Consider the following 24,370-nt stretch of genomic DNA (forward strand, 5'->3'; position numbering starts at 1 on the left):
CGTGCCCTCATGCATTCCCTCACTCCACACATGTTCACTGGTGACTAGTGTGTGGTGGACTCTCTGTCAGATCCACAAAGGACCATCTGTCTCAAGACAGCAACATATAAATCCTGCCCATGAGCCTGCCATGCATATTCTGGACTCAAGACTGCAACCTCAATTCTTACCTGAATTTCCAGCCTGCTGGCCCACTCTACAAATTTCAACTTGCTGGTCTCCAAAATGGTGTGAGCCAATTACTTGAAATAAATCTCTCCCGACAGACTAGCTATATTAGACTAGATGGACAGGCATATCTTACTCGTTCTATTTCTCTGGAAAACCCTAATTAATACAAACTCTGGTATCTGCCTTCATGGAACTTCCACGTTCCAAAACTTAAACTCAGTGAGAGTCTGTCAATGCCTGTTCATCATAAGCACTTTAATGGTCTTTTTCTCCCTGATACAGGCTTATTGGATCAGTATCATAGCTGCCTCTCCTTCCAAGTTTGCCTGTTTGCAGCAGAGTGAAATGGGAGTGCATCAGTTATCAGAATCTGGTGACCAAGAGGCAAAGGCAGTTTAACTTGACCTAAAGCTCCCCAAGGAGATTCAGATTCCATTCCTATCAGCACAGCCACTGCCAGAGAAACATCACAGGCCTAAGGGAGCAGCCACGCCAATCAGCTGCCCACACCCAAGGCCAATGCCACCCAAGTGATGAGAGAACTAAAACAGACATTCAATCAGAGGAGACTTTAGCCAAGGTACACGTGCCAGGGTCGTGACGGCACTATCGCTGAAGGAACTTCCCCCAAACTTCCTGCTTTCTCAGAATACATGAACTTCTGCAATAATGTCTATGGCCTCGGGAAGAAGATCTGGTTTAACCAAATAAGTCTCGCAGAAACCCGTGTGTTTCAGTCCTATCCCTGTCTCTCAAGAAAATATTTTTGTAAGAAAACGTATAAAGTCTTTGCAATGTAAGAACAAGTGCTTACGTTATTCTCTTGCGCTCAAGAGAATGGAGTTGCATGGAGCCAAAGGCTTGAAGACTTCTTCTTGAAGTCAACAGCAGAATCAATGCTGCCAGCTATTTCTCCACTGAACTAAGCTATGGTTTCAGTCAAGAGTAGAAAACACACATTGGACAATGCAGCAGAAGCAGAGACAGGGGCCCCCCAGCAGTTGCCCCAGGATAAGCTTCCTCTTAGTAAGCTTCTGAACCTCTGAGACTCAGCCAGTGCTCAGTCTGGGGGATGAAGAAGGATTTAATGCAGTCATCAGTGAGTTAAAGAGTAGTACTAGGGAAGATTAATTTGCTCAGAAGCTCAAAGTCCAAGAGAGCTGGTAGTCACTGCATTCATCTCCGGATACATTCTGGTCTCCCCTAGGAGACAGTATAGGTGAGAAGAATAAACTCTGAAGCCAGCTGTGTGATCCTAGACAAGCTACTTAGCCTCTATGAGGCTCAGCTTCCTTGTCTGCAATATAGGGTAATAGTATGCTTTGGTAACATATCTAATTTGCCAGAAAATTTGGAAAACTCAGCACTGGCCACAAGACTGGAAAAGGCCAGTTTTCATTCCAATCCCAAAGAAAGGCAATGCCAAAGAATGCTCAAACTACCGCACAATTGTACTCATCTCACACCCTAGGAAAGTAATGCTCAAAATTCTCCAAGCCAGGCTTCAACAGTACTCACGTACTTCCAGATGATCAAGCTGGATTTAGAAAAGGTAGAGGAACCAGAGATCAAATTGCCAACATCCGTTGGCTCACTGAAAAAGTGACAGAATTCCAGAAAAACATCTACTTCTGCTTTATTGACTATGCCAAAGCCTTTGACTGTGTGGATCACAACAAACTGTGGAAAATTCTTCAAGAGATGGGAATATCAGACCACCTGACCTGCCTCCTGAGAAATCTGTATGCAGGTCAAGAAGGAACAGTTAGAACTGGACATGGAACAACAGACAGGAGTACATCAAGGCTGTATACCATCACCCTGCTTATTTAACTTATGTGCAGAGTACATCATGTGAAATACTGGGCTGGATGAAGCATAAGCTGGAATCAAGATTGCCCGGAGAAATATCAATAACCTCAGGTATGTAGATGATACCACCCTTATGGCAGAAAGTGAAGAGGAACTAAAGAGCCTCTTGATGAAAGTGAAAGAGAAGAGTGAAAAAGCTGGCTTAAAAAACTCAACATTCAAAAAAAGAAGATCATGGCATCTGGTCCCATCACTTCATGGCAAAAAGATGGGAAAATAATGGAAACAGTAAGAGAGATTATTTTATTGGGCTCCAAAATCACTGCAGAGGGTGACTGCAGCCATGAAATTAAAAGATGCTTGCTCCTTGGAAGAAAAGCTATGACCAACCTAGACAGCATATTAAAAACCACAGACATTACTTTGCCAACAAAGGTCTGTCTAGTCAAAGCTATGGTTTTTCCAGTGGTCATGTGTGGATGTGAGAGTTGGACCATAAATAAAGCTGAGCGCCAAAGATGCTTTTGAACTGTGGTGTTGGAGAAGACTGTTGAGTCCCTTGGACAGCAAGGAGATCCAACCAGTCAATCCTAAAGGAAATCAGTCCTGAATATTCATTGGAAGGACTGATGCTGAAGCTCAAGCTCAAGCTCTAATACTTTGGTCACCTAATGTGAAGAACTGACTCACTGGAAAAGACTCTGATGCTGGAAAAGACTGAAGGCAGGAGGAAAAGGGGACGACAAAGGATGAGATGGTTGATGGCATCACCAACTCTATGGACATGAGTTTGAACAAGCTCCGGGAGTTGGTGATGGACAGGGAAGCTTGGCTTGCAGTCCATGGGGTCACAAAGAGTCGGACATGACTAAGTGACTGAACCGAACTGAACTGACTGAAGCCCACAATTCAAGATCATGAACCTAAGCTTTGGCCAGTGCCATGCAAGGGAAAGCTCTGTGCCCAAGGAATGGACATGCACTCTCTCTGTCCATTTCTATCTTTCTGGAAGCTAGGATACGGATGAAAAGGGAAAAGCTGAAGCAACAACTTTAGACACAGAGGTGGAATTCTCATTTTGAGGATGAATGGCTGCTCTACCAGTCCCAAGAAAGACTATGTATAGTTGGACTCTTACACAGGAAAGAAATTTTTATCTTTATACATAAACTGCCATAATTTGGAATCTCTTGTTTACATCACGGAAAACTGTACCGTATTCAACATACGACTTCCTGGCTTGATGTGATGCTGGTGGGAGAGCCATATTGTAACTATGATGAAGCATGAAAGATGAAAGCTATATCATCAGGATGACACAGCAGAAAGATAAAAGAAGCCTGGGTTCCTAAGAGCATCTTGTAATCAATTTATTACCCTTGAAATGGCTTAATTATCCAAACTTTTTAAAAAACAGACTTGGGACTTCCCAGTGGTCCAGTGGTTAAGACTCTGTGCTTCCACCGTACGGGGCACGGGTTTAATCTCTGGCTGGGGAACTAAGATTCCACATGCCACATGGTGCTGCTCCCCCCAAAATAAAAATAATTAAATGTTAATTATTTTAAATAGACTTCAAATTTTAGAGAAGTTTTTGGCTTTTAACTCCCTCCAAGAGATCACCCCCAATCTCTCTGGGCCTTGATGTTTCTCACCTGAGTTCCAGGCCAATATTTCTCACCTGGCCACCTTGCAACTTGAGGTTGACATAATCCCAGATTAACATGTATAAACCTCTTCTCCCCCTCCCCAAATTGCCCCCCATAACCTCCCTAATTCTCTAAGTAGTCCACCATCTGTATACCATCCACCTAATGGCATATGTCCATTTTCTTCTCCTGTTTCCCTCCCTCTATGAGCATCATATCTACAGATTCCTTCACTGGCCCAGGCCCCAGTCCACCTGCCTTCCTTGACCACCAGGTTCAGATCCATCAGATCACTCCCTTCCCCGCTCACAGTGGGCCACACTGACTGCAGCCTCCCTGCTCTGTCATTGGAGGGGTTCTGGGAGGGCTCCCTCTTTGCAGTTAAGTTTTCTTCTGAGTCCAACCCACACCAGAAAGCCCAGAACCCACCTGGGCGCCCTGACTCCTACCTGTGACCAAGTTTGTCCTATTGCACAATTTGGCACTCGAGGGAACTTGGAGCCATGCCAGTTCCACTGTCCAATCGGCATGGAAGCTCATTTGTCTTGTCCGAGAACCTCTAAGTGGCTTTCTCCCAGGGTAATTGGAGGCTCTGGTCTAGCACTGATCCAGAGCAGGTGTGCAGGGGCCTCTGGGCTGCGCTGCTCAGCTCAGCACTGAAACCACCCTCCCAATTCCTCCACCGTAACCAAAGCAGGGCTGATGGTCTGCAGTCCAAGTCTTGCACTGAGAAGACGGGAGACCCTTAACTCTTTGGTGATTTGCCAAGAGAACCTCAGACAACAACCTCTTCTGGCTTAAGAGGAAAAGTGGGGGAAAACCCTTTACTGCATCCCACCCACACCTTTAACCAGAATCTCTCTTTTGTTAAAGTTTTTGTTTGTGGTGTGGTTTGGTTTGATGAGTTCTGCAGGTTTTTAGATTTAGGTTTAAAATATATTTTAGTGATTTCCCTTTCTACCAGGTCCAGATGCCAAGGAAACTTCAACAGAGATGTCATAGGTTAACTTGTGTATCAGACAGTAAGGAGGGAAAATGGCTTCTTATTCCTTCCAGCTTGACATTTTGAAAAGTAAAGAACTCTTTGAGTATCCGATGAAAGGCCATGAAACCCTTCTCCACCCCAAAACCCTGCATTCCCAACAAACTGCAGACATCTCAGGGGTTCCTGGACCCCTGCTACACACACGGATCCTCGGGGCTCACGTGCTGCAGGCTGAGAAGCTGGGTGTCTAAGAGTCAAACAAGAGCTCTCCCCAAACTCCTCCGCACCCCCCAAGCATGGGGGCTGGCAGGGTGGGGTGGGGGCCCACCTGCCCCTGTGAATGGGCTTCCTCACAGCCCTTCTCACCCCCAGGCCTCACATCCTTCATCTCTGAGGCTCACACTGCACTCTCCCCACCCCCACTCCACAGGGTCTCATCTCATCTGACCTTCCCACGCCACAGTGCTGTGGACACAGGATGAGAAAACCGAGCAAGAAGCGCTGTCTCAGCGCTGACCCTCTAGCAAAGGCCTGAGGGGAGTCCAGAGAAGCACAGGTGAGTGTCCAGGGTTCCTCCAGGTCAGGAGCACCTGGGGACGTGCCCAATAACCACGCAGGTCCCCCCAGCATCCCTGAAGCCCAGGGCTTCTCAGGCCCACTCACAGGTCTACCGCACCCCAACCTGCGGCCCTCGCTACCTTGGCAAAACCCCACCCTCTCACCTTCAGGACTAACCTCCAACCCGCTTCTCTGGGACAGCCCCCTGTGTGCCTTTCCTTTCAGAGGCAGGGAGGGGGACTAAGCAACAAGGTCCAGGGCTGGGGGACTGGGGGAGGCAGAATCTGGGCCACCTCTGCCCCACGGGCAAGGCTCCAGCCTTGGTTTTCCTAACAATGAGCTCTCCCCACGAGAGCTTGGAATAGACCCCGTCCTGCCCTAAAACCCAGCGACTCCCATATCAAAGTGCATGATCTCAAATTACGACTGTAACTATAGCTAAAGCTACTCACTTTGGGTCTGTCTTACATGCTGGGAACCAGCTTAATGTTTTAGACACATCATCATATTTTACTTCACAACAACCCAAGGAGGCAGTATGATGGTTATATTATAATCATAATATATGATTATCGCATATATTATCCCCACTTACAAGGAAACCAAGGCTCAGAGAGGTAAAGTAACCTTCCCATAGTCACACAGCCCTGAGGTTAACTGCAAAGCTCACGCCCCTAAATACTGTGCACAGCTGCTCTTTACACTCTCCTCAGGCCCTGAGACTCTGTTGGGGTTGCTGCTGATACAAGGAGGGAAATGGGAGTGGGTAACATTGTCCTCATTTTATAAATAAATTTTATAAACTCTCATCAGAGGTAGAGTGACTTGCCCCATGTCACACAATGGCAGGGTCGGGAATAATAACCCAGGGGCTTCGGTTTCCACTGCCCTCTGCTGTGCCTACTCACTTCGCTGGCTTTGGAAGGCAATAAAAAGACCTGGCTTTACTCTGCTAGCATGATAATTGCTTTGTCCTTGTACTTTTGAAGGTCTTTCTCCTCTTCTCCAACTAGCTATATAGTCTAAGTGATCATTATAAACAAGGGGTAAGTTAAATTTTAGTCCTGGCAGAAAAGAGCAGGGTAATGGACAAGAACAAAGCAACCAGCTCCTCCAGCAAGAAAAACTGACTCTGAACACACACAACTGACACCACCACCGTCTCCACACAGCCTGCCACCCATCTTCATTGAGTGGCCACAGCGTGAGCAGGTATTTTCCTATAATTTAACAACAACAACAAAAAAAATAATCAAGAAACATAATGATTTCATTTGCCCTTTTCACGCTTCACAAGGGCAATTCTTAACCAGGAGTAAATTATATTTTAACTCCCGTTTGAGGGAGGCGTGAGCTCTCAGGCACACAGACTCTGCCAAATGCCAAGCTTCTGAGAAAAGACCCAGGAGGGCCTCTCAGTGCAAGTGTGCCCTGCAGATGCACCCAGACACCTCCCTCCTGTGCAGGGAGCCTCCACCATCACGCTGCTTCCAGCCAGCGCCCAGTAACTCACCACACGCCACCAGTGTTCACGGATGTGCTCAGGACCCGGGGATCACCACAGTGACCCGGCAATGCCAGGACAGCACCATCCTGGCCTGTCTTCTGCAGCCCAGGCCAGGCCCAGGGGCTCTCCCAACCAGAGATCAGGAGAGGTGGCTTCTTTACACTCTTCCAAATAAACAGGAAAGTCATCCTGGATATGTTCCAGAGGACAAAGGCTGAATCCCACAAATGAAGACTATTTCAGATAGAAGCCCCATTCTGGGGTGGGTTTGGGACCCAGCAGTCAAACATGCAGCTACCCGACCTCCTCTGGGCCACCCCCTCCCTCCCCAGTGTTTGCAGTTTCCCACGTCGTGAGTCCCGCCTTCTCATCTTGCCATAACTTGTTTCCCCAGCACCCCATGCCATGAGGGTGGAGAAATGTGGTCAAGGCTGCCCCTGTCAGATGGACCCATGGTCAGGGGATGGCTCAGAAGGGAACAAAATGAGAAGGTTAGCCCCAGGATCTGCTCTGGGGGGCTTGCAGCAGGCTCCCTGGCTCTCTAGGCATGGCTGCAAAGAAGCTGGCATCTGGACACCATGTTTATAATATGAGCTGTAGCCTCAGGGCCAGGGGATGGAGCCACCCTGCGGTGGGTGCTGCTCCAGCTACAGATAGTTATTAGCCTGGAATTGAGGAAGTCCTTGCATGAACCAACAGTATGTCCCCTCGGGTGCCAATGTACATCCTCGGGAGAGCCTGAAATGTATATTCCAGAAGCTCCTGGGATGGCAGAGGAGCACGGACTTGGGAACCAGTCACACCTATGGTCAAACGTTGCTCCACCTTCTACCAGCTCTGCCTCCCTGGACATGTGATTGAACTCCTGGCCCTCAGTTGTTTCAAATGAAACATGGAGATGAGAAAATACAATCCCAGGTTTGTGCCTATTAAGGAAATGAACCAGTAAACAAACATGCCATGAATAATGGCACGTGGTTGGCATACCAGGTGCTTCATAAGGTTATTTTCTTCCCCACTCTTAACTCTTGAGACTCTTAGCTATTAACATTTTTTTCCAAGCTGTCATTTCCAAACTAGTCGTGTTCTGATAAGAAAGAAAAATATCAGGTCATGGTTTTCAAGCACAACAGCACTACGGACATGTTTCAAATTGGCAATGATCTACTCGTAACACTCCTGAGATCTATTTGATCAATGAAACATCAAGTCATCCCATTAAACTGTCATGCACCTAATGCTGACATCTTAAATAAAAGAATGTCATTGTCAAATACTTGGTAAAAACTATAGCAAAGGAATTTCCCCAAATCTTTCAGTCTTAACAGTGTAATTTTTTAAAATGATGGTGAGCAGAATTTGATGTGACTTAATAGAGATACCCCTCATGTGTGTACAGCCTATGGCATTTCCCAGGTCTTTTCATGGCTTCTGAATCCACTCAGGAGACAGGAAGCACATCCTGAGAGAACTTGACTGGATTCCAACCACGGACCCTGATCTCGGTGCTCAAGCGCATGGCACTCAGGAATCCATTCTGGGCTCCTCTGTTCACCTGGCTCCTAGTGTACACTAAGTGTCTCTAATGTGCTGAGAAAAGGCTAGGCTGGGTATTCAGGCAGGCCCAGTTCTGATCTAGGAGAATTTTAGCAGCAGAGAAGAGGAATAATTAAGGGGACCATTAATGGGGAGAGGACCATAACTTGTGATAGGTATTAGAGCAGAGAAAACTCGGGAAGTCATCAATATATTCTGGTGTCAGGAAAGCAGCACCAAGAAGCCTCCCACTTTTCCTCATTTTTTGAGCCACTCATGAAAATCAGCACTCTCAGATAATATTCATTTGACTCCAGTACATTTTTAACTCAGGAAAGGTTGCCTCAAAAGAATTTTTGAAGAGATCCCTGAATAGCAGGCATAGATGGCTGGGCATTATTTGGAAAAGAAGAGGGAGCCTTTGAAGGTTTCTAAGGAGGAAGGTGATAAAATCAAAGAGAGATTTGGTTCTGGATGAATGAGGAGTAGAAAGGGAGGTGCGGGGGCCCATCCAAAGTGTATTTTGATAATCTAATAAATAGTATTTTACAAATATTAATGTCTTGGTTTGGGCAAATTTGCATTGGTTATGTAATATGTTAACATCATGGGAAGCTGAGTAAAGTGTCATTTGGAAAAGTCAGTGCTTTATTTTCAACTCTTCAGGGAGTTAAAAATCATTTTGACACGAAAAGTTAAAAAAATCTGGAAGAGAATAAAACAATCACTTGAAAAAATAATCTAATAAATATAGGAATGGCTAATTGTATGGGTATATTCCTACAGTGGCTTTGCTGTATATATTTCTGGTTTTTTATATGAATTGCTTTATTCAGACTCACAGCAATCAGAAATACTAAGCAATTCTAGGTATAGGCTAAAAGTAACTTGATATTAACTAACATAATTAATAATTATTTTTTCCACTAATGAGTTCAAAAGATGATACAGTATAAAATGATCTAAAGGGGCATCTGCCAAAAAACTAAATATCCAGGAGTTATCAACAAAAACAATGTATAAAATAGTTGTCAATCCACTAAAATCTGGAAAGTATTAATTTAACTACGTTTGGGTTAAAAAGAAACTTTGAATGTAAATATCACATGCTTAATTAAACTACACCAGAAATTCTCAACCCCTGAGTAACCTTACCAAGAAGAGCTACTCAAATTCAAAGAGTCTGCAGTTACTACTGGTGAGTCCTTTTGTGTGACTATGAGTGAGACAAGGTGAAAGCTATGGTGATTTCTCCAAAATATTTGAAGGCCTCAATGAAGCCCCATTTCGTGGAGGGTTGGGACCAGCTGGCAGGGACAGCAGTCACTCTTACCCAGCGTCATCCTGGAAGCCTTCTAACTCGTCCCGTTGCTCGGCCAGGGTGGCCTCCAAGTCCAGGTAAGTACCATTGTGGGAGAGCTGCAGGGTGCAGTCGTCCAGCTGCAAGAGAAAGAGCCTGTTAAGCCCAGCCTGCTGCTGCAGTAGAGGCTGGAACCCAGAAATCACTTCCTGTTGCCCTCGTGTGTTTTCTGAAATCAACCATTATCGGGAACTTCCCTGGTGGTCCAGAGGCTAAGACTCCACGCTCCCAGCGCAGCGGGCCGAGGTTCGATCCCTGGTTAGGGAACCAGATACGCTCCCAGTGCAGCGGGCCGAGGTTCGATCCCTGGTTAGGGAACCAGATACGCTCCCAGTGCAGCGGGCCGAGGTTCGATCCCTGGTTAGGGAACCAGATCCCACATGCCACAACTAAAGATCCCACACGTCGTAACTAAGACCCAGCACAGCCTAATTGATCAATCAGTATTTTAAAATAAATCAATAAAACCATGCATTATCCCCAAATCTGGATCCTAATGGAAGAGGTAGGATGTTCATATAAACAGATTGGAAGCAAAGTGCATAACAGGTAGACAGAAATTATACCCACTACGTGAATGACATAGACAGGACCTATAAGACGTGGCCAGGGGAGGAGAGGCACTGGGCCAATGTCACCTTTCACTCTCAGGGGCCCAGAAGAAGCCATGGATTTGGAGAGTGGAAACTAAGATGCCAATGGGACCATGGATTGAGAGACACAGAGTTTAAAAGGCAAATTTGGTGGAGAAAACATGCTGTTTCCTTTGACCCAGTGAGCAGCCTACTCACTCAGATTCTATGGTCAGGTTTGTTCCATTATAATTAATGCTGCTGCTAAGTCGCTTCAGTCGTGTCCGACTCTGTGTGGCCTCATAGACGGCAGCCCACCAGGCTCCCCCGTCCCTGGGATTCTCCAGGCAAGAACACTGGAGTGGGTTGCCATTTCCTTCTCCAATGCATGAAAGTGAAAAGTGAAAGTGAAGTTGCTCAGCCATGTCCGACTCTTAGCGACCCCATGGACTGCAGCCTACCAGGCTCCTCCACCCATGGGATTTTCCAGGCAAGAGTACTGGAGTTGGGTGCCATTGCCTTATCTGAATGGCAATATATTCGAACTACAACTCACCAAAAAGGACACTAGGTCTCTTTATTACTAGTCTCATTTTTAGAAAATTTATTTAATAAATATTTGTTGTTGTCATTGTTCAGTCGGTAAGTTGTGTCCACCTCTCTGCAACCCCATGGATTGTAGTCCACCAGGCTCCTTCTGTCTACAATTTCGGAATTTCGTAGGCAAGAATACTGGAATGGGTTGCCATTTCCTTCTCCAGGGGATCTTCCTGACCCAAGCATCAAACCTGCATCTCCTGCATTAGCAAGCAGATTCTTTACTACTGAGCCACCTGGGAAGCCCATTAACAAATACTTATATGTTGTTAATTACATCCATTCGTAATTCCAAGCATTTTACGTGTTACATCATCTCATTCTCACACAAACTCTAGTGATTTCCTTTGTTATCCCCATTTCACAATGAGAAAGCTGAGTCACAGAGACAGATTAAGACACTTGTCATATCTGATAAGTGATGGAGGTGGGATTTGAATTCAGGGAATCTGAATTGAGGTCATGCTCTTGACCACTATGCTCTGCATCTGCTCTATGGCCAGAGACCTTCTGAGGACTTGAAAATATGCTCACAAATGCAACTTTGGTGATCGGAGTGTTCTGGTCTGGCCAAGGTAATGCTGCAAGCTTGCCAACGCCAATCCCTTTCCTCCTGGGGACAGAGACCATGTATCGCAGGTTTATAGTTGGGCTATTGCTGGGTAACTGAGTACTGACCACTGGAATATAGGTGAAAGGGAAGAATCCCAACAGGCCTGGCCAAAACACTCCTACCCAACCGCACACCTTTCTTCTCGTGCCTGTGGCCAAATATAGAGGAGCCAGAAAGGACTCTCAATTCTGGAAACCAGCAGACCCCAGATAGAAGCAGCTCAGGTCCCCACATCACTGCATGGAAGACAGCATTGTGCTGCCCAGCTCCCACTCACCCATCCTGGACAGTGACAACAGCAAGACATGAGCCTTTGCTCTAGTAAGTCATTAAGACTTTGAGGCTGTTTCAATTAGCCAGCATGACATGACATTTAGAATAATCCATACACTTAAAAATACAGGAAAGCAATTTTAACCAAAGATGAACATTATGAGAAAATCCAAGTATATAACTTCATGCTTCATTTCTCAGTAAGGGTGGCTCTTATTATTCATCCACTTGATGAGTTAAAGCTCTTATTCCAAAAGGCCAGGAGACTAGAGAGAAGTGGAGGCAAATACGTGGCTACTTCAAAACATCTAGGTAAAGGCCTGCTAATCCTCCTGCTATAAGGGAGATTTCAAACAAGGAATTAGTCTCCTTTGATGGAAAAGCTTTGCTTATTATCCTGAACAGGAGAAACAAAGACTGTCAACTTGTCCAGAATCAGCATCTATAACAAGCTGCTAATTCTTGCAGAGACCCCCACAGCTCCATGTTTCTGGTTATCCTCAACAGAATGAAAGGAATTTGTTCTTTGTTATTTGTAAGAAATAGTTAAATCATTTGAAGGGGTTAATCCTATTTGATTCACTTGTTTTATTTCCCTAATAACAAACTATTAAAGGCATGCTGGTGAGGGTCAACATTCTTGACTGGCACTTTACAGATGGGCAATCTGATCTGAGAAAGCTGGGGCCCAATGGGCCAAACTCACTGTACTCTGATGCCAGAGGTGCCCCCAGGGTTTGGGGGGAACACTCAGGGGAGGTGTGCCTAAGCTTTGGGGGGACACCCAGGGAGCTGGCTTCCCTGCTTACAGAAGCAGAGGATTTCCTGCAGAAGGCATCTCCTGGGCTTGGGTCTCCTGCGGACTAAAATCAGCCTTTATCATTCTTAGGTGGAAATTCTAATTAGACAAGGAAATGTTACCATGTCCACTGGTCCTTGTGTACGTAGAGCTGTAATCACTGCAGCTCATTCTTTCTTTTAACTCCTACTGGCATGTTCAACTAATAAAGCTTTTGTGGTCCATTCTGTTGACAGCATCAACACTTCTGCTCATTTTTAATCCCACATATCATCAACAGACTAGCAGACAAGGAAACTGAAAGCCCTTTGCATGCTCAGTCGCTAAGGAATGTCTGACTCTTTGAGACCCTGTAGACTGTAGCCCGCCAGGCTCCTCTGTCCATGGGATTTACCAGGCAAGAATACTGGAGTGGGTTGCCATTTCCTCCTCCAGAGGATCTTCCCAACTCAGGGATCAAAACTGCATCTCCTGCATTGACAGGATTCTTTACCACTGAGCCACCTGGGAAGACCGAAAGCACTTTAAGCTATGATCATTTCTTTTGCCTCCATCCTTGGAAATGTGAACTGTGCAAGTCCAAAGAAGGAAGCTTTTGGATAGAGTTTCTGGTTCCCCTCGAGGGGGTTGAAGCCATTTAGAAGCTGTGGTCCACACTCAAGCCAGACAGAGAGAACTGAGTTGGAGAGGAATTATTGCTCTGTTGCACAGGGAGGAGAGATGTGCACACTTATGTGGTACAAATATTCCCACCATGGCCGGTTTCAAGCTACCAGTGTGAAGTCACTGAGTGTGGAGCTAAAAAGAGATACACAGAAGCTCACCAGCATATAGTATTTTTATCATACAGATTCAGGAGATGAAAGTAACTCCCAATGCAATGAAACAATTAGAAAGTAACATGTTTTGAGTACTTTTTTGAGGTAGAGTTGGCTCACAATATTATCAGTTCCAGGTGTAATGCAAAGTGAGTCAGTTATATATATATATATATATATATATATATAGTATATACTTGGAGAAGGCAATGGCACCCCACTCCAGTACTCTTGCCTGGAAAATCCCATGGACAGAGGAGCCTGGTAGGCTGCAGACCATGGGGTCGTGAAGAGTCGGACAGGACTGAGTGACTTCACTTTCACTTTTCCCTTTCATGCATTGGAGAAGGAAATGGCAACCCACTCCAGTGTTCTTGCCTGGAGAATCCCAGGGACGGGGAAGCCTGGTGGGCCGCTGTTTATGGGGTCGCACAGAGTCGGACACGACTGAAGCGACTTAGCAGCAGCAGCAGCATAGTATATACTTAGGTGTACATATTTGAATATTTTTACCTTTGTTTCTAATATACTAATAACTTTTGTTCATTGAATATATATATATATATATACAGGATAATTTAATTTTGCATAATGACTGCATTGAACAAAATTCCCTCTCGAACCACCCAGACCAGCTTCAGCACATGCTGCTTCTGGCCCTCCCAGGTCATCAACTTGAGGCACCTCAAGTGGACAGTAGCAGGGAGTGGACGAAAGGCTGAGTCCCCCTCCTGGACGTTCAGCCCTCACCCTTCCCCCAGTCCTGTGCTCTTCTCCTTAGCTGGAGCAGATGCGGATCACTAGGGGCCAGCAGACATGAATAAATGTTAATCGCTCAGTCGTGTCCAACTCTTTGCGATACCATGGACTATAGTGCCCCACCCCCAACGAGCTTCCTCTGTCCATGGGATTACTGGAGAGGGTTACCATTTTCCTCTCCAAGGGATCTTCCCAACCCAGGGATCGAACCCAGGTCTCCTGCATGTGGGCAGATTCTTTACCATCTGAGCCACCATTCTTACCAGCAACCATGGTTATTTTCCACATCGTCTTCACTCCATACTCCTGATTTTATTCCCAGCAGCTGGGGTGAATACCTGGTTGGCCCCACTGCTCACCCTGACCCACCAGGTACCTGCCTCCTCATGCTCCCAGCAGCCCCAAATCACAGCAGGACCCCCCCACCACCACCTCCCCAGCCTCCAAAACCACAGAATCCCAAAACCTTAGCAGAACTGCCTGTTCTCATGATTCCTCTCCTCACATTCAGGGCATCAGTAGCTACTGCCATTTCCATGGTTCAATTTTAATAAAATTATATGTTAGGCATGGGCTGGGCACCAAGGAACACATACTGGCTTCCTTTCTTCAAAGATCATTTTGTCAAGCAAGTACGACACATTAATAGAACACAGAAGAGAATGAAAAGCCACATAAACCAACCGTCAAAATGTGTGGAAGTTCACCTTCAGTTGCATTCCTTCAGCTGTAATTAGCATCCACAGCCCCCGAGACCCAGCATCCTCTATCAGACAGGACATTCCCCTTCCAGCAGAAAGGCTACCTGACTTCCTAAGCCAGGTGTCACGACCCTGCCTCCGTAATTAACAGCTGGGCGATTTGTGCAAGTCCTTCAACTAAACAGAAACAATGACTCTGTGCCCTTTAGTCCCTTGAAAGTGGGGCTTACAGCAGGGCTATAGGAAGGGGTCAAGGTCAGCTTGCTCCCCTTAGCAAGCTGGGGCACATGTGCACAAAGGGGTCCCCGCAACTCAGGCAGCCTGTGAAGATGCCAAACAAATCTGCACACGCTGGCCGCTGCATTCCACGACATGAGCCCCGCCATCACCACACCCCAGATGCACAATTAACTTGTAAACCATCACGTGAGCCAAGGAGCAGGAAAAGCTACTGGGCTGGACTGATGCATGAACAGTAAAAACCCCTTGGTACTTTGGAGTTCAGCTTCAATTACAAACAAATTGATGGGTATACCAAACGCAGGCTTCAGTCTTGTCAGGGATAACTAAGTTAACAGTCACGACAGAAAGTACAAGGCAAATAGGCGGCGAGTGGCGCTTAATTCCAATCTAGTTATTAGAAAGGGTTAGACAGAACCATTCAGGCTCTGCCCACAGAGTGGAGGACCCGGATGCCTCCCTGCCAGGCCAGTTCCTGACAGGAACCTCAATTCCTCCTGACATGAAGGGAACCTGATCCCCCCACCCCAGGCCTCTCAGGTCAAATGTCTTCCCAAATGACTGAAGGGCCCTGGAATTTCCTGACTCCAGCGATTTTCATGTCAACCCTGATCCCCTGGCAGCGTGGCCCCCGCACTCCTTTCCTGGCTCTGGGTTTGGCGGCCAGGACACTGCCGGGCACTTCAGGACACAAGGCAGAGCCGGAAGCCCGGTGGGAAGACAGCAGTGCAGGGCGATCTCAGGACAGTGGCTAGGGAAGGTGAGCAGGTAGTGACAGTGAGTGGCGGGGGGACCAGGAATCTGGTGGGGCTGGGGTGCTTGGGAAGGGGCCAGTCACAGAGCCACACGAGGGACCCTTCCAAGTACTCTGGAACTCTGTGCCACTCCTCCGGGTCAAAACAAACCATTAAAATGGGGCCTGGAGCCCCAGGGACACGGGACAAGCCCTCCCATCTTTGTAGACCACCTGCATGAGGTCACTCACCTTCCCCTGACCGCTCCTACAAAGACAGTGCATTCAAAGATGGAAAAGGCAGGCTCGCCATCCTGGGGAGGAAAAATACCTAAAACAAGGCTGACGTCACTTCTCAGCTCATACCTTCTTTTCTTTCCTTAATCCGGTGAAGTGGCATGTTACTGGGGTGGTTAATGATTATCTGGGTTGGGCAGCAGGTCTAAAGGAATCCTTAGTCTAGGCAATAAAGTTCTGGGGAACTCTGAAATAGATTTGCACAGAACTGTTCTATAAATATACACGAGGTCTAATCTTAAGCTAATTTTGGTAAGAGTTCAGAAGTGGGAAAATACGTGCTGATTTTTTAAAGAAAAAATTAAAACAAATGTCATTTGCTGATGTCATTTCAGGGGTTCCTCCTGTCCCTGCATCATTTTTGCAGCTCCTTTCATCAAGAGGTGGATTCCTTCTTGGTTCCTGGACTCTGGGCTGGGCTGTGTCTTGCTTTGGCCAACGAGGTAGCGAATGTGACATGGCAGAGACTTGAGAGACACCTGCTCACTAGGGCTGGCCTCTCCTGTTGCCCTTGGAATGCGGCCACCACCGAAGCAGCCCGGGTTCCCCATCTCCAGGGTACCTGGTTGCTCCCACTGCCCCTGCCGACAGCCTGCCAACTGCCACACACCGAGCAGGGCCGACCTGGATCCCCAAGGCTCCAAGTGAGCTGCCAGCTAATGACAGACCCAGGATGAGGGCCAGCCATGATGACCAGACTGGCCCAAAGCAGAACTGCCCAGCAGACCCACTGGGATGGGGCCATGCTTGTTGCTTTCAACCAATCTCTTCTGAGCCTGTCACCTCCATCCACAGCATGTGGGCCCCCAGGGATTGCGGCCTCATACTCGAGAGTGGTTGGTGCCGGGCTCTGAGGTGGGTGAGAGCTCACCCCACCAAGGTGCCCACTGAACACACCATGACACCACTGGCTCGAGGCAGGAGCGCCAGCCCCAGGCCCGGTCCTCAGCCACCACGGTGCGTACATGCCTGGCCCTGCCCCTCCTGGAGGCTGAGCCCCTACCAGGGACCAAGGACAGAGGACAGGAGACAGCAGCAGCTGCTGGGGGGAACGTGCCAGCGAGTGGGGGCACAGCCAGCTGCACTGTCCCCCCAGGAAGGCGAGGAGGTGGCTGAAGGTGAAACCCTGCAGGAGCTGCAATCCCAGGCCCTCTGAGCCTGTGCCCCCATCTTGTCGTACAAAATGCACATTCGAAGGGTAAAAACGATGAAGACTTTCAAAATGGCAGCTTCCAGCCCAGGGCCCTTCTGACGGCGCTGGACCCGCTCCTGGCTCAGAAGTGAAGCCCTGCTGTGCACCCGCGTCGCTCCAGGGCCAGGTCCACGGTGGGTGCCCTGTGCCCCCCACTCCAGGCTCACCCCTCCCTCAGAGCAGCAGGCAGGCAAACCTCGCATCAGGTCAGCTCTGAGACAGCTACGGTTTCCCCCTCCACTGGGGCTCCAGTTGCAGGGCAGTCATGAAGCTTCTGGCTTCCCTCAAGTTTGTGGTTCCTTCTAAAGGCAGCAGAGACTAAAAACTCAGATGACAAGCAAAACCATCAGGAAGGACAGCTTTCCAACAAGCAAGGCCGCATGTCCCTTTCACAATTCTTCATAAACCTTCACAGAGTCCTGGCTCGGCCGGTCAAGCTTTTGTGGGCTTTGGTTGCCCCCATCCCGTGAGGGCCACGGCCGAGGGACGAGGGCACATGCCGCGGGGCCACCCCCTGCCATCTCCTAAGACGGGCAGTGAAGACATGGCATTCATTTCAGCATCCTTCAAACTACACGCACCTTCCACGTTCATCCCCTTCAAATGCATAACACATCTCACAACAACAACAAAAAATGCATAGTTTCACATAAAGCTGTGATTTGGACATAATTTAAAAATAAAAGGAATGCTGGGTCAGTTTTCTTTAAGAGAAAGACCAAAGGAAACTGACTCACGTGATATCAGAAGAAATCAGGCCTGTTGGTTAACCCCAACAAATCATATTTAAACTTCTAAATGTCTAGGGGCCCATTTAGCCACTTTAGAACAACAAATATATTGTGGGTACTTCATAAATGTTTTAGGGTTACATACAAGGATATTTTTGAAGATCGAGCCTATATGGGTTATGAAATAATATGAATGTATTTACTTTGAAAGCGGTTGGATTTTACTTCCTCGGAAACCTTTAGTAAGTTATGCTATTTGTGGCCAGCAACCTCAGTGAGAGAAGCAATGTCCTGATATTGATTTAGGCAGCTTCCAAATCAAGCCCCAGACTTCTACTTAAGTCAACAAAATTGCACAGCTCACCAACCAAAGGAAGGGCTTCTGCCAAATTCTAGAAGAAAGACAAAGGCAAGGTTTCTCCCATTAAGAGCTTAAACTGAGCGACATGATAATATGGCAAATATTTGTATTATATTACAGGACCTTTCTATCATTAAATAAATAATCAAAATCCATTAAACTTCTCTCTTAAAAAGGCCAGACTATATTCACTTGTGTTTTTTCTTTTTTTTTTTAAATTTTAATTGGAGGCTAATTACTTTACAATATTGTAGTGGGTTTTGCCATGCATTGACATGAATCAGCCATGGGTGTACATGTGCCTCCCATTCAGTCAAGCTGAAAACTAGTTATCAGCACCAAGTTTCAGTGTTGTTATTGATCTATTATCATTCACTCATTCAGATGAATAATCCTTTCCTGTGCTCCTTCTCTGGCCTGGCACTGCGGTATGTCCTTATATTACAGGCCAGGTTCCAGGGGGCATTCATGGCTGTGGATGGGCCCAAGCCCCAAACAAGGAAAAGAGGAGAACAAGGAGTTAGTAGCTTTGCTGTTTCTGCTCTTACTTTCGCTGGAGGGATGAGGGAGCTGAAGTACGATGGATATAAAAGCCCTGACACAGAGGAGGTTGAGTAGTAGAGATACTAAAAGAAAGCAGGCCAAGGGCTCCGGAGGGGACGACTCAGTGGCCATAGCAGATTTTAGACTTGATTCTAAGGCAACAAAAAGCTGTGAAATTGGTTGAAAACAGATGCATGCAGGATCACTTTTGCAATATGAGGACAGAAGGGGGAAGATAAATAAGAGGCCACTGAAAGAATGGCGGGCAATTTGAAGGTGGCTGGGACAACAGTGGAAGCAGTGGCAACAGAGAGAAAAGAGGGGAGAGGGTGATACAGAAAAAAAGAGGGGAAGGGAAGAAGGAAAAGTGAGAACGACTCAGAGACTGGTCAGACGTGGAGGATCCCACAGGGTGTCTTGCTTGAGCAAATTAATAAACGCTGCTACCATTTACCAACACGGGGAACATTATACAAAAAACTGCTGGGGGCGGGGGGATGGGATTAAATTGGTGTTTCTAAGATGTTATGCCCAAAACAAGTGGAGGAGTTGAGTAGAGAAATGGATTTGGGCATGGAAAAAAACACGGCGGTTGAAAGCTCACAGTACACCGGTGAACCTAAGGCAACAGCTAGCTCTTTGTGGCTGGAGGTTCTCTAATGGTGTCCCCCTTTTTGTTCCTAATAGTGGCAATTTGTGTTTTCCCATTTTTCCTCTAATAGAGGTCTTTTATTCACTTAATAGTCTTTTCAAGGAACCAACGTTTGATTGCATTGCTTTTCCATTATTTTAAGTCTGTTTTCTATCTCATTAACTTCTGTTGTCTCTGCTATTTCCTTCCTTCAATATTTTTGTGTTTAGTAAGCTGGGTTTTTTCTAATGTATAAAACGTGAAGATTTTCAGTCTTTCTTTCTCTCAATCAGGTGCATTTGAGACAATAATTTTCCTCTAAGTAAGGTTTAACTACAGACCACAAGATCCAATATGCTGTATTTTCATTATCTTAAATCCAAAATATTTTCTCAATTCCACTGGGATTTCTTCTTTGACCCACGGGCTATTTAGGAGTGTGTATTACATAATTCCCAAATATTTAGGAGTTTTCTAGCATCTTTTTTTTACTGTTTATTTCTAGCTTAATTTCACTATGATCAGAAATATATTCTGTATGATTTCCAGTCTTTGAAATTTTTTAAAATTTCATCAGAGTACAGTTGATTTACAATGTTGTGTTTAATTTCTCCTGTAAAGTGACTCAGTTATACATATATACATTCTTTTCTTTCCCATTATGGTTTATCACAGGATATTGAATAAGTTCCCAGTTCTATACACTAGAACCTTGAAATTTCTTGAAACTTATTTTATGGCCCAGTAAGCACAAAGGATGTGTACTCAACAACTGCAGTGTTTGTTAACTGAGCTTCTCAAATCTCCTCTATCTTTATTGTCCTTCATATGCTTATAATATAGAGACATATATTAATTTCCCACTACAACGGCAAATTTTTCTTTTTTTCTTTTCTGTCAATATTTGATTAGTTGATTTAGACTTACTAGTGAAAATATTATTTCCTAGTCTTTTAGCACCATGAGATTCCCCCTTATCTCTAGTAATGCTTCTTGCCTTACAGATTCTGGCGTCTGTTACTAGGATGGCCATACCAGTTGCTTTGGGTTAGAGCTGCACGGTTTATCTTCTTCCAGTCTTTTACTTACAACATTTGGTGCTCATATATTCGATATGTACCTCCTGTAAGTAGATAACAGCTTTTATCCAATCTGACCATCTTAGTTTTTTAATAAAAGCATTTAACGAAGTCTGTTAACCTAAAGTGACTGCTACTGTCTAGGTTCAAATCTACATATTTAGTATTTGACCTACATGGTCTAGTTTACTTTTTCCGCCTTTCTTGGCATCTATTAGTTTAAAGCACTATTCTCTACTATTTCGTATTTCCTTCTTCTTATTCTTCTCATTCCTAGCTATATATTCTTTTATTAATTCTTTCAGTAATTTATCCTCTAAATAATCTGGCTTCCTAACTCAGCAGAACCTACTATGAATGAGTTACCACTTACCGGAAAATGTTAGGGCCCTAGACCATTTTAACATGGTCTATACCTTTCAACATAGTGAGAGATGTACTTTGGACCCCATGACATAGTATTGTCTGGCAGTCAATGTTCATTTAAATTCAATCACATTTTCACTCTGGTCTCTTGCCCTTCATTCCTTCCTGGGTTTCTGTGCTTCTATCTGTGATCATTGCCTTCTGCCTGAAGAAGTCTAGTTAGCAGTTTTTAAGAGAGAGTCTACTGGCAACAAATTTCCACAGTTCCTATTTTCTAGAAACACCTCTATTTCAATTTTTTTTTTGGTAATAGCTGTACTGAGATATAATTCACATACCCTATAATTCACCTATTTAGAGTATACAATTCCTTGGCTTGTATATTCACAGACTTGGCCATCCATTACTACAATCAACTTTAGAACATTTCCATCATCCCAAAAAGAAACCACATTATCCATCGATAGTAACTTCTCATTCCCGCAAACACACCCGCTCTCTACCCAGAAACTATGAATCTACTTCCTGTCTCTACAGATTTACCTAGTCTAGACATTTCATATAAACAGAATCACACAATAGTCTTTTGTGACTAGCTGCTTCCACTACTTAGTACAAAGGTGTCAAATTTCTTCCTTACTACAGCATTTATCAGCACCTCCCTCCCTTCATTGCCAAAGAATATTATATTACACAGATACACCACATTTGATTTATCCATTTATCAGTTGATGGACACTGGGTTGTTTCCACTTTGGGACTATTATGAATACTACTACTATGAATATTTGTGCACAAGTTTTTATATAGACATATACTTTCGTTTCTCTTGGGTGTGTATCTAGGAGTAGAACTGCGGAGTCCTTTATGTGTAGTATTTTAGGAAACTGGCAGACTGTGTTCCAAAGCAGCGACAGCATTTTCCGTTCCCACCAGCAATGCATGAGGCTCCGATTTCTCCAGACTTTACCAGCACTTGTTTTCTTTTTGACGATGGCCATCTTAATAGACGCGAGATGGTATTTCATGGTTTCTGTTTGCATTCCCCTGATGGCGAATGATTGTGAGCATCTTTTTATACGTTTATGGGTCATTTGTACATCTTCTACTGAGAAATGCCTATATAAATTCATGGCCCATTTTTAATTTGGGTTGTCTTTTTTTTATCAGGTTGTAAGTAGCCCTTATATATTATACATACAAGTCCTTTATCGGCTACATGGTTCGCAAAATATTCTCCCAATTTATGAGTTGCCTTTTCACTTTCTCAGTGGTGTCCTTTCAAAAGCTTTCAATTTTGATCAAGTACAATTTACCTATTTTTTTCTTTTGTTGTTTGTGCTTTTGGTATCATACCACCTTTACTTTAAAGGATATCTTTGGAGGAAACAGAATTCTAAATTAGCAGCTATTTGCTTGAAGTACAGGTTACCTTGGAGATATTGCAGGCTATGTTCCAGAGTACTGCAATAAAGTGAGTCACGTGAATTTTTTGGTTTCTTGTGGAAGGGAGGTTCAAGAGGCAGGGGACATATGTATACTTATGGCCGATTCATGTTGATGTGTGGCAGAAACCAACATAATATTGTAAAGCAATTATCCTCTAATTAAAAATAAATAAAAATTTTAAAAAGTTATACTATATTGCAGTCTATTAAGTATGCAAAAGCATTTATCTGAAAAAATGCACATTTAAAAAATATTTTATTGCTATTAATAAAAAACATTAACCACCATGTGACAATGCCAGGTTGCCATAAAACTTCAATTAAAAAAAAAAAAAAAACCACAGTATCTGCAAAGCACAGTAAAACTAAGTATACCTGCACTCACAAACGATTAACTTCACTGTCTTCTGGCATACATCATTTCAGATGAAACATCAGATGCCGGTTTCACTGTTTTTCTTTTGAAGATAATCTCTTTTTCTCAGGCTTCATTTAATATTTTCTTTGTCTTTAATTTACAACAGTTTTACTGTGAAGTGCTTATGTGTAGTTTGCCTTGTATTTATCCTGTCTGGAATCTATAGCACTTCTTGAAGTTGTGGCTGACGTCATTTGTTAATTTGAGAAAAATACTGGCCATTATCTCTTCAAATATTCCTTCTGCCCCATGCTCCTTTTTCACCCATTTGAGGACTCCAACACATATTTTAGACCGTGATCCACATGCCTATCATGTTCTTTTCTGCATTTTCTGGTTTTTGCACTCCACATATCTTAGTATCTTCTACTGATCTATATTTCACATCATTAATATTCTCTTCATCTGTGTCTAATCTTTAGTTGAACCACCCACTCTATTAATTTGGGGGCGTTATTTATTTATTACTGATTTATTTGGCTGTACTGGGTCTCTGTTGCTTTCTCTACTTGTGGTTCACAGGCTTCTCACTGCAGTCGCTTCTCTTGCTGCAGAGCACAGACTCTAGGCATGCAGGCTTCAGTAGTTGGGGTACATGGGCCCAGTTGCTCTGAGGGATTCAGAATCCTCCCAGACCAGGAATCGAACCTGCATACCCTGCAATGGCAGGCAGATTCCCAACCACTGGATCACCAGGGAAGTCCCTATTTTTAACTTCTGTATTTTTCATTCTACAACTTCCATTTGCTTCCATATATATATATATATATATATATATATATATATATATATACACTCACACACACACACACACACACACCCCATTCTTGTTTTGCTTTGTTTAAATTCTCCATCTTGCCTCATTTCTTGAATGTATTTCTCCTGTTTTAGAGATCATATCTAGTAACTCTAGTATCTAGAACACTTATAGACATTTCTATGGTTCCCCCTTCCCCTTGATCATGTCTCTGGATATACCAGGTACATTTTATTGAATACAATCATTGTTTATTAAAAAAAAAAACAAAAACTCAAGGTTCTGAGTGATAGCTTCCTCCAGAGAGATCTTCCTTAGCTTCTGGTAGCTGTAGGAGTAGATCATAATAATCCAATTAAGGACTGAGCTCACTCAAAATTGGATTTCAGTCTTGGTATGCTTGCCTGATTTCAGTTAACACTTCTTCTACTCTGTTTTTCTCTCCCCAGCATTATGAATAGTAGCTTCACTTAATTTCTCAGCCTCCTCACAGTCACTCTCTGCTTACCTTCGGCATCTCTGCACCTACCGCTGATGAACCGGGACATGCATTACAGTAAAAAGAACTAGGAATATCAGACTTAGTGAGTATGACCTCATTAAGTTTCCCTTCTCTCTCGAGTCTTGGCCTCCCAAGTCCTGGCTGCCTTTGGAGCTCTCTAGTACCAGGGACAGGGGAGCCTGGTGGGCTTCCGTCTTTGGGATCACACAGAGTCGGACATGACTAAAGTGACTTAGCAGCAGCAGCAGCAGCGCCTTCAAATAGACGGGTTTTGGTCCTCTGTTGTTCTTGGTAGGAGTACTGGTCTGCTACAAGCTGGTTCCTTATAGCCAGATGTATAACTGAGCAAGACCCTATGGGGC

The 24,370-nt window shown here is 44.8% G+C and overlaps 1 protein-coding gene across 10 annotated transcripts in view; it reads right to left on the minus strand.

Annotated features, from left to right (window-relative positions):
• Window positions 1–24,370, minus strand: part of FHOD3 (formin homology 2 domain containing 3) — a 521,961-nt gene that overhangs the window by 450,374 nt on the left and 47,217 nt on the right. For all 10 annotated transcript variants that reach the window (XM_027526407.1, XM_027526417.1, XM_027526409.1 and 7 more), the window contains exon 2: window positions 9,552–9,658. In XM_027526407.1, coding sequence (XP_027382208.1) covers window positions 9,552–9,658 — 107 coding nt within the window. The remainder of the gene's footprint in view (window positions 1–9,551; window positions 9,659–24,370) is intronic.

This window comes from Bos indicus x Bos taurus, chromosome 24 (assembly GCF_003369695.1).
Source record: "Bos indicus x Bos taurus breed Angus x Brahman F1 hybrid chromosome 24, Bos_hybrid_MaternalHap_v2.0, whole genome shotgun sequence".
NCBI classification, from domain to species: Eukaryota; Metazoa; Chordata; class Mammalia; order Artiodactyla; family Bovidae; genus Bos; species Bos indicus x Bos taurus.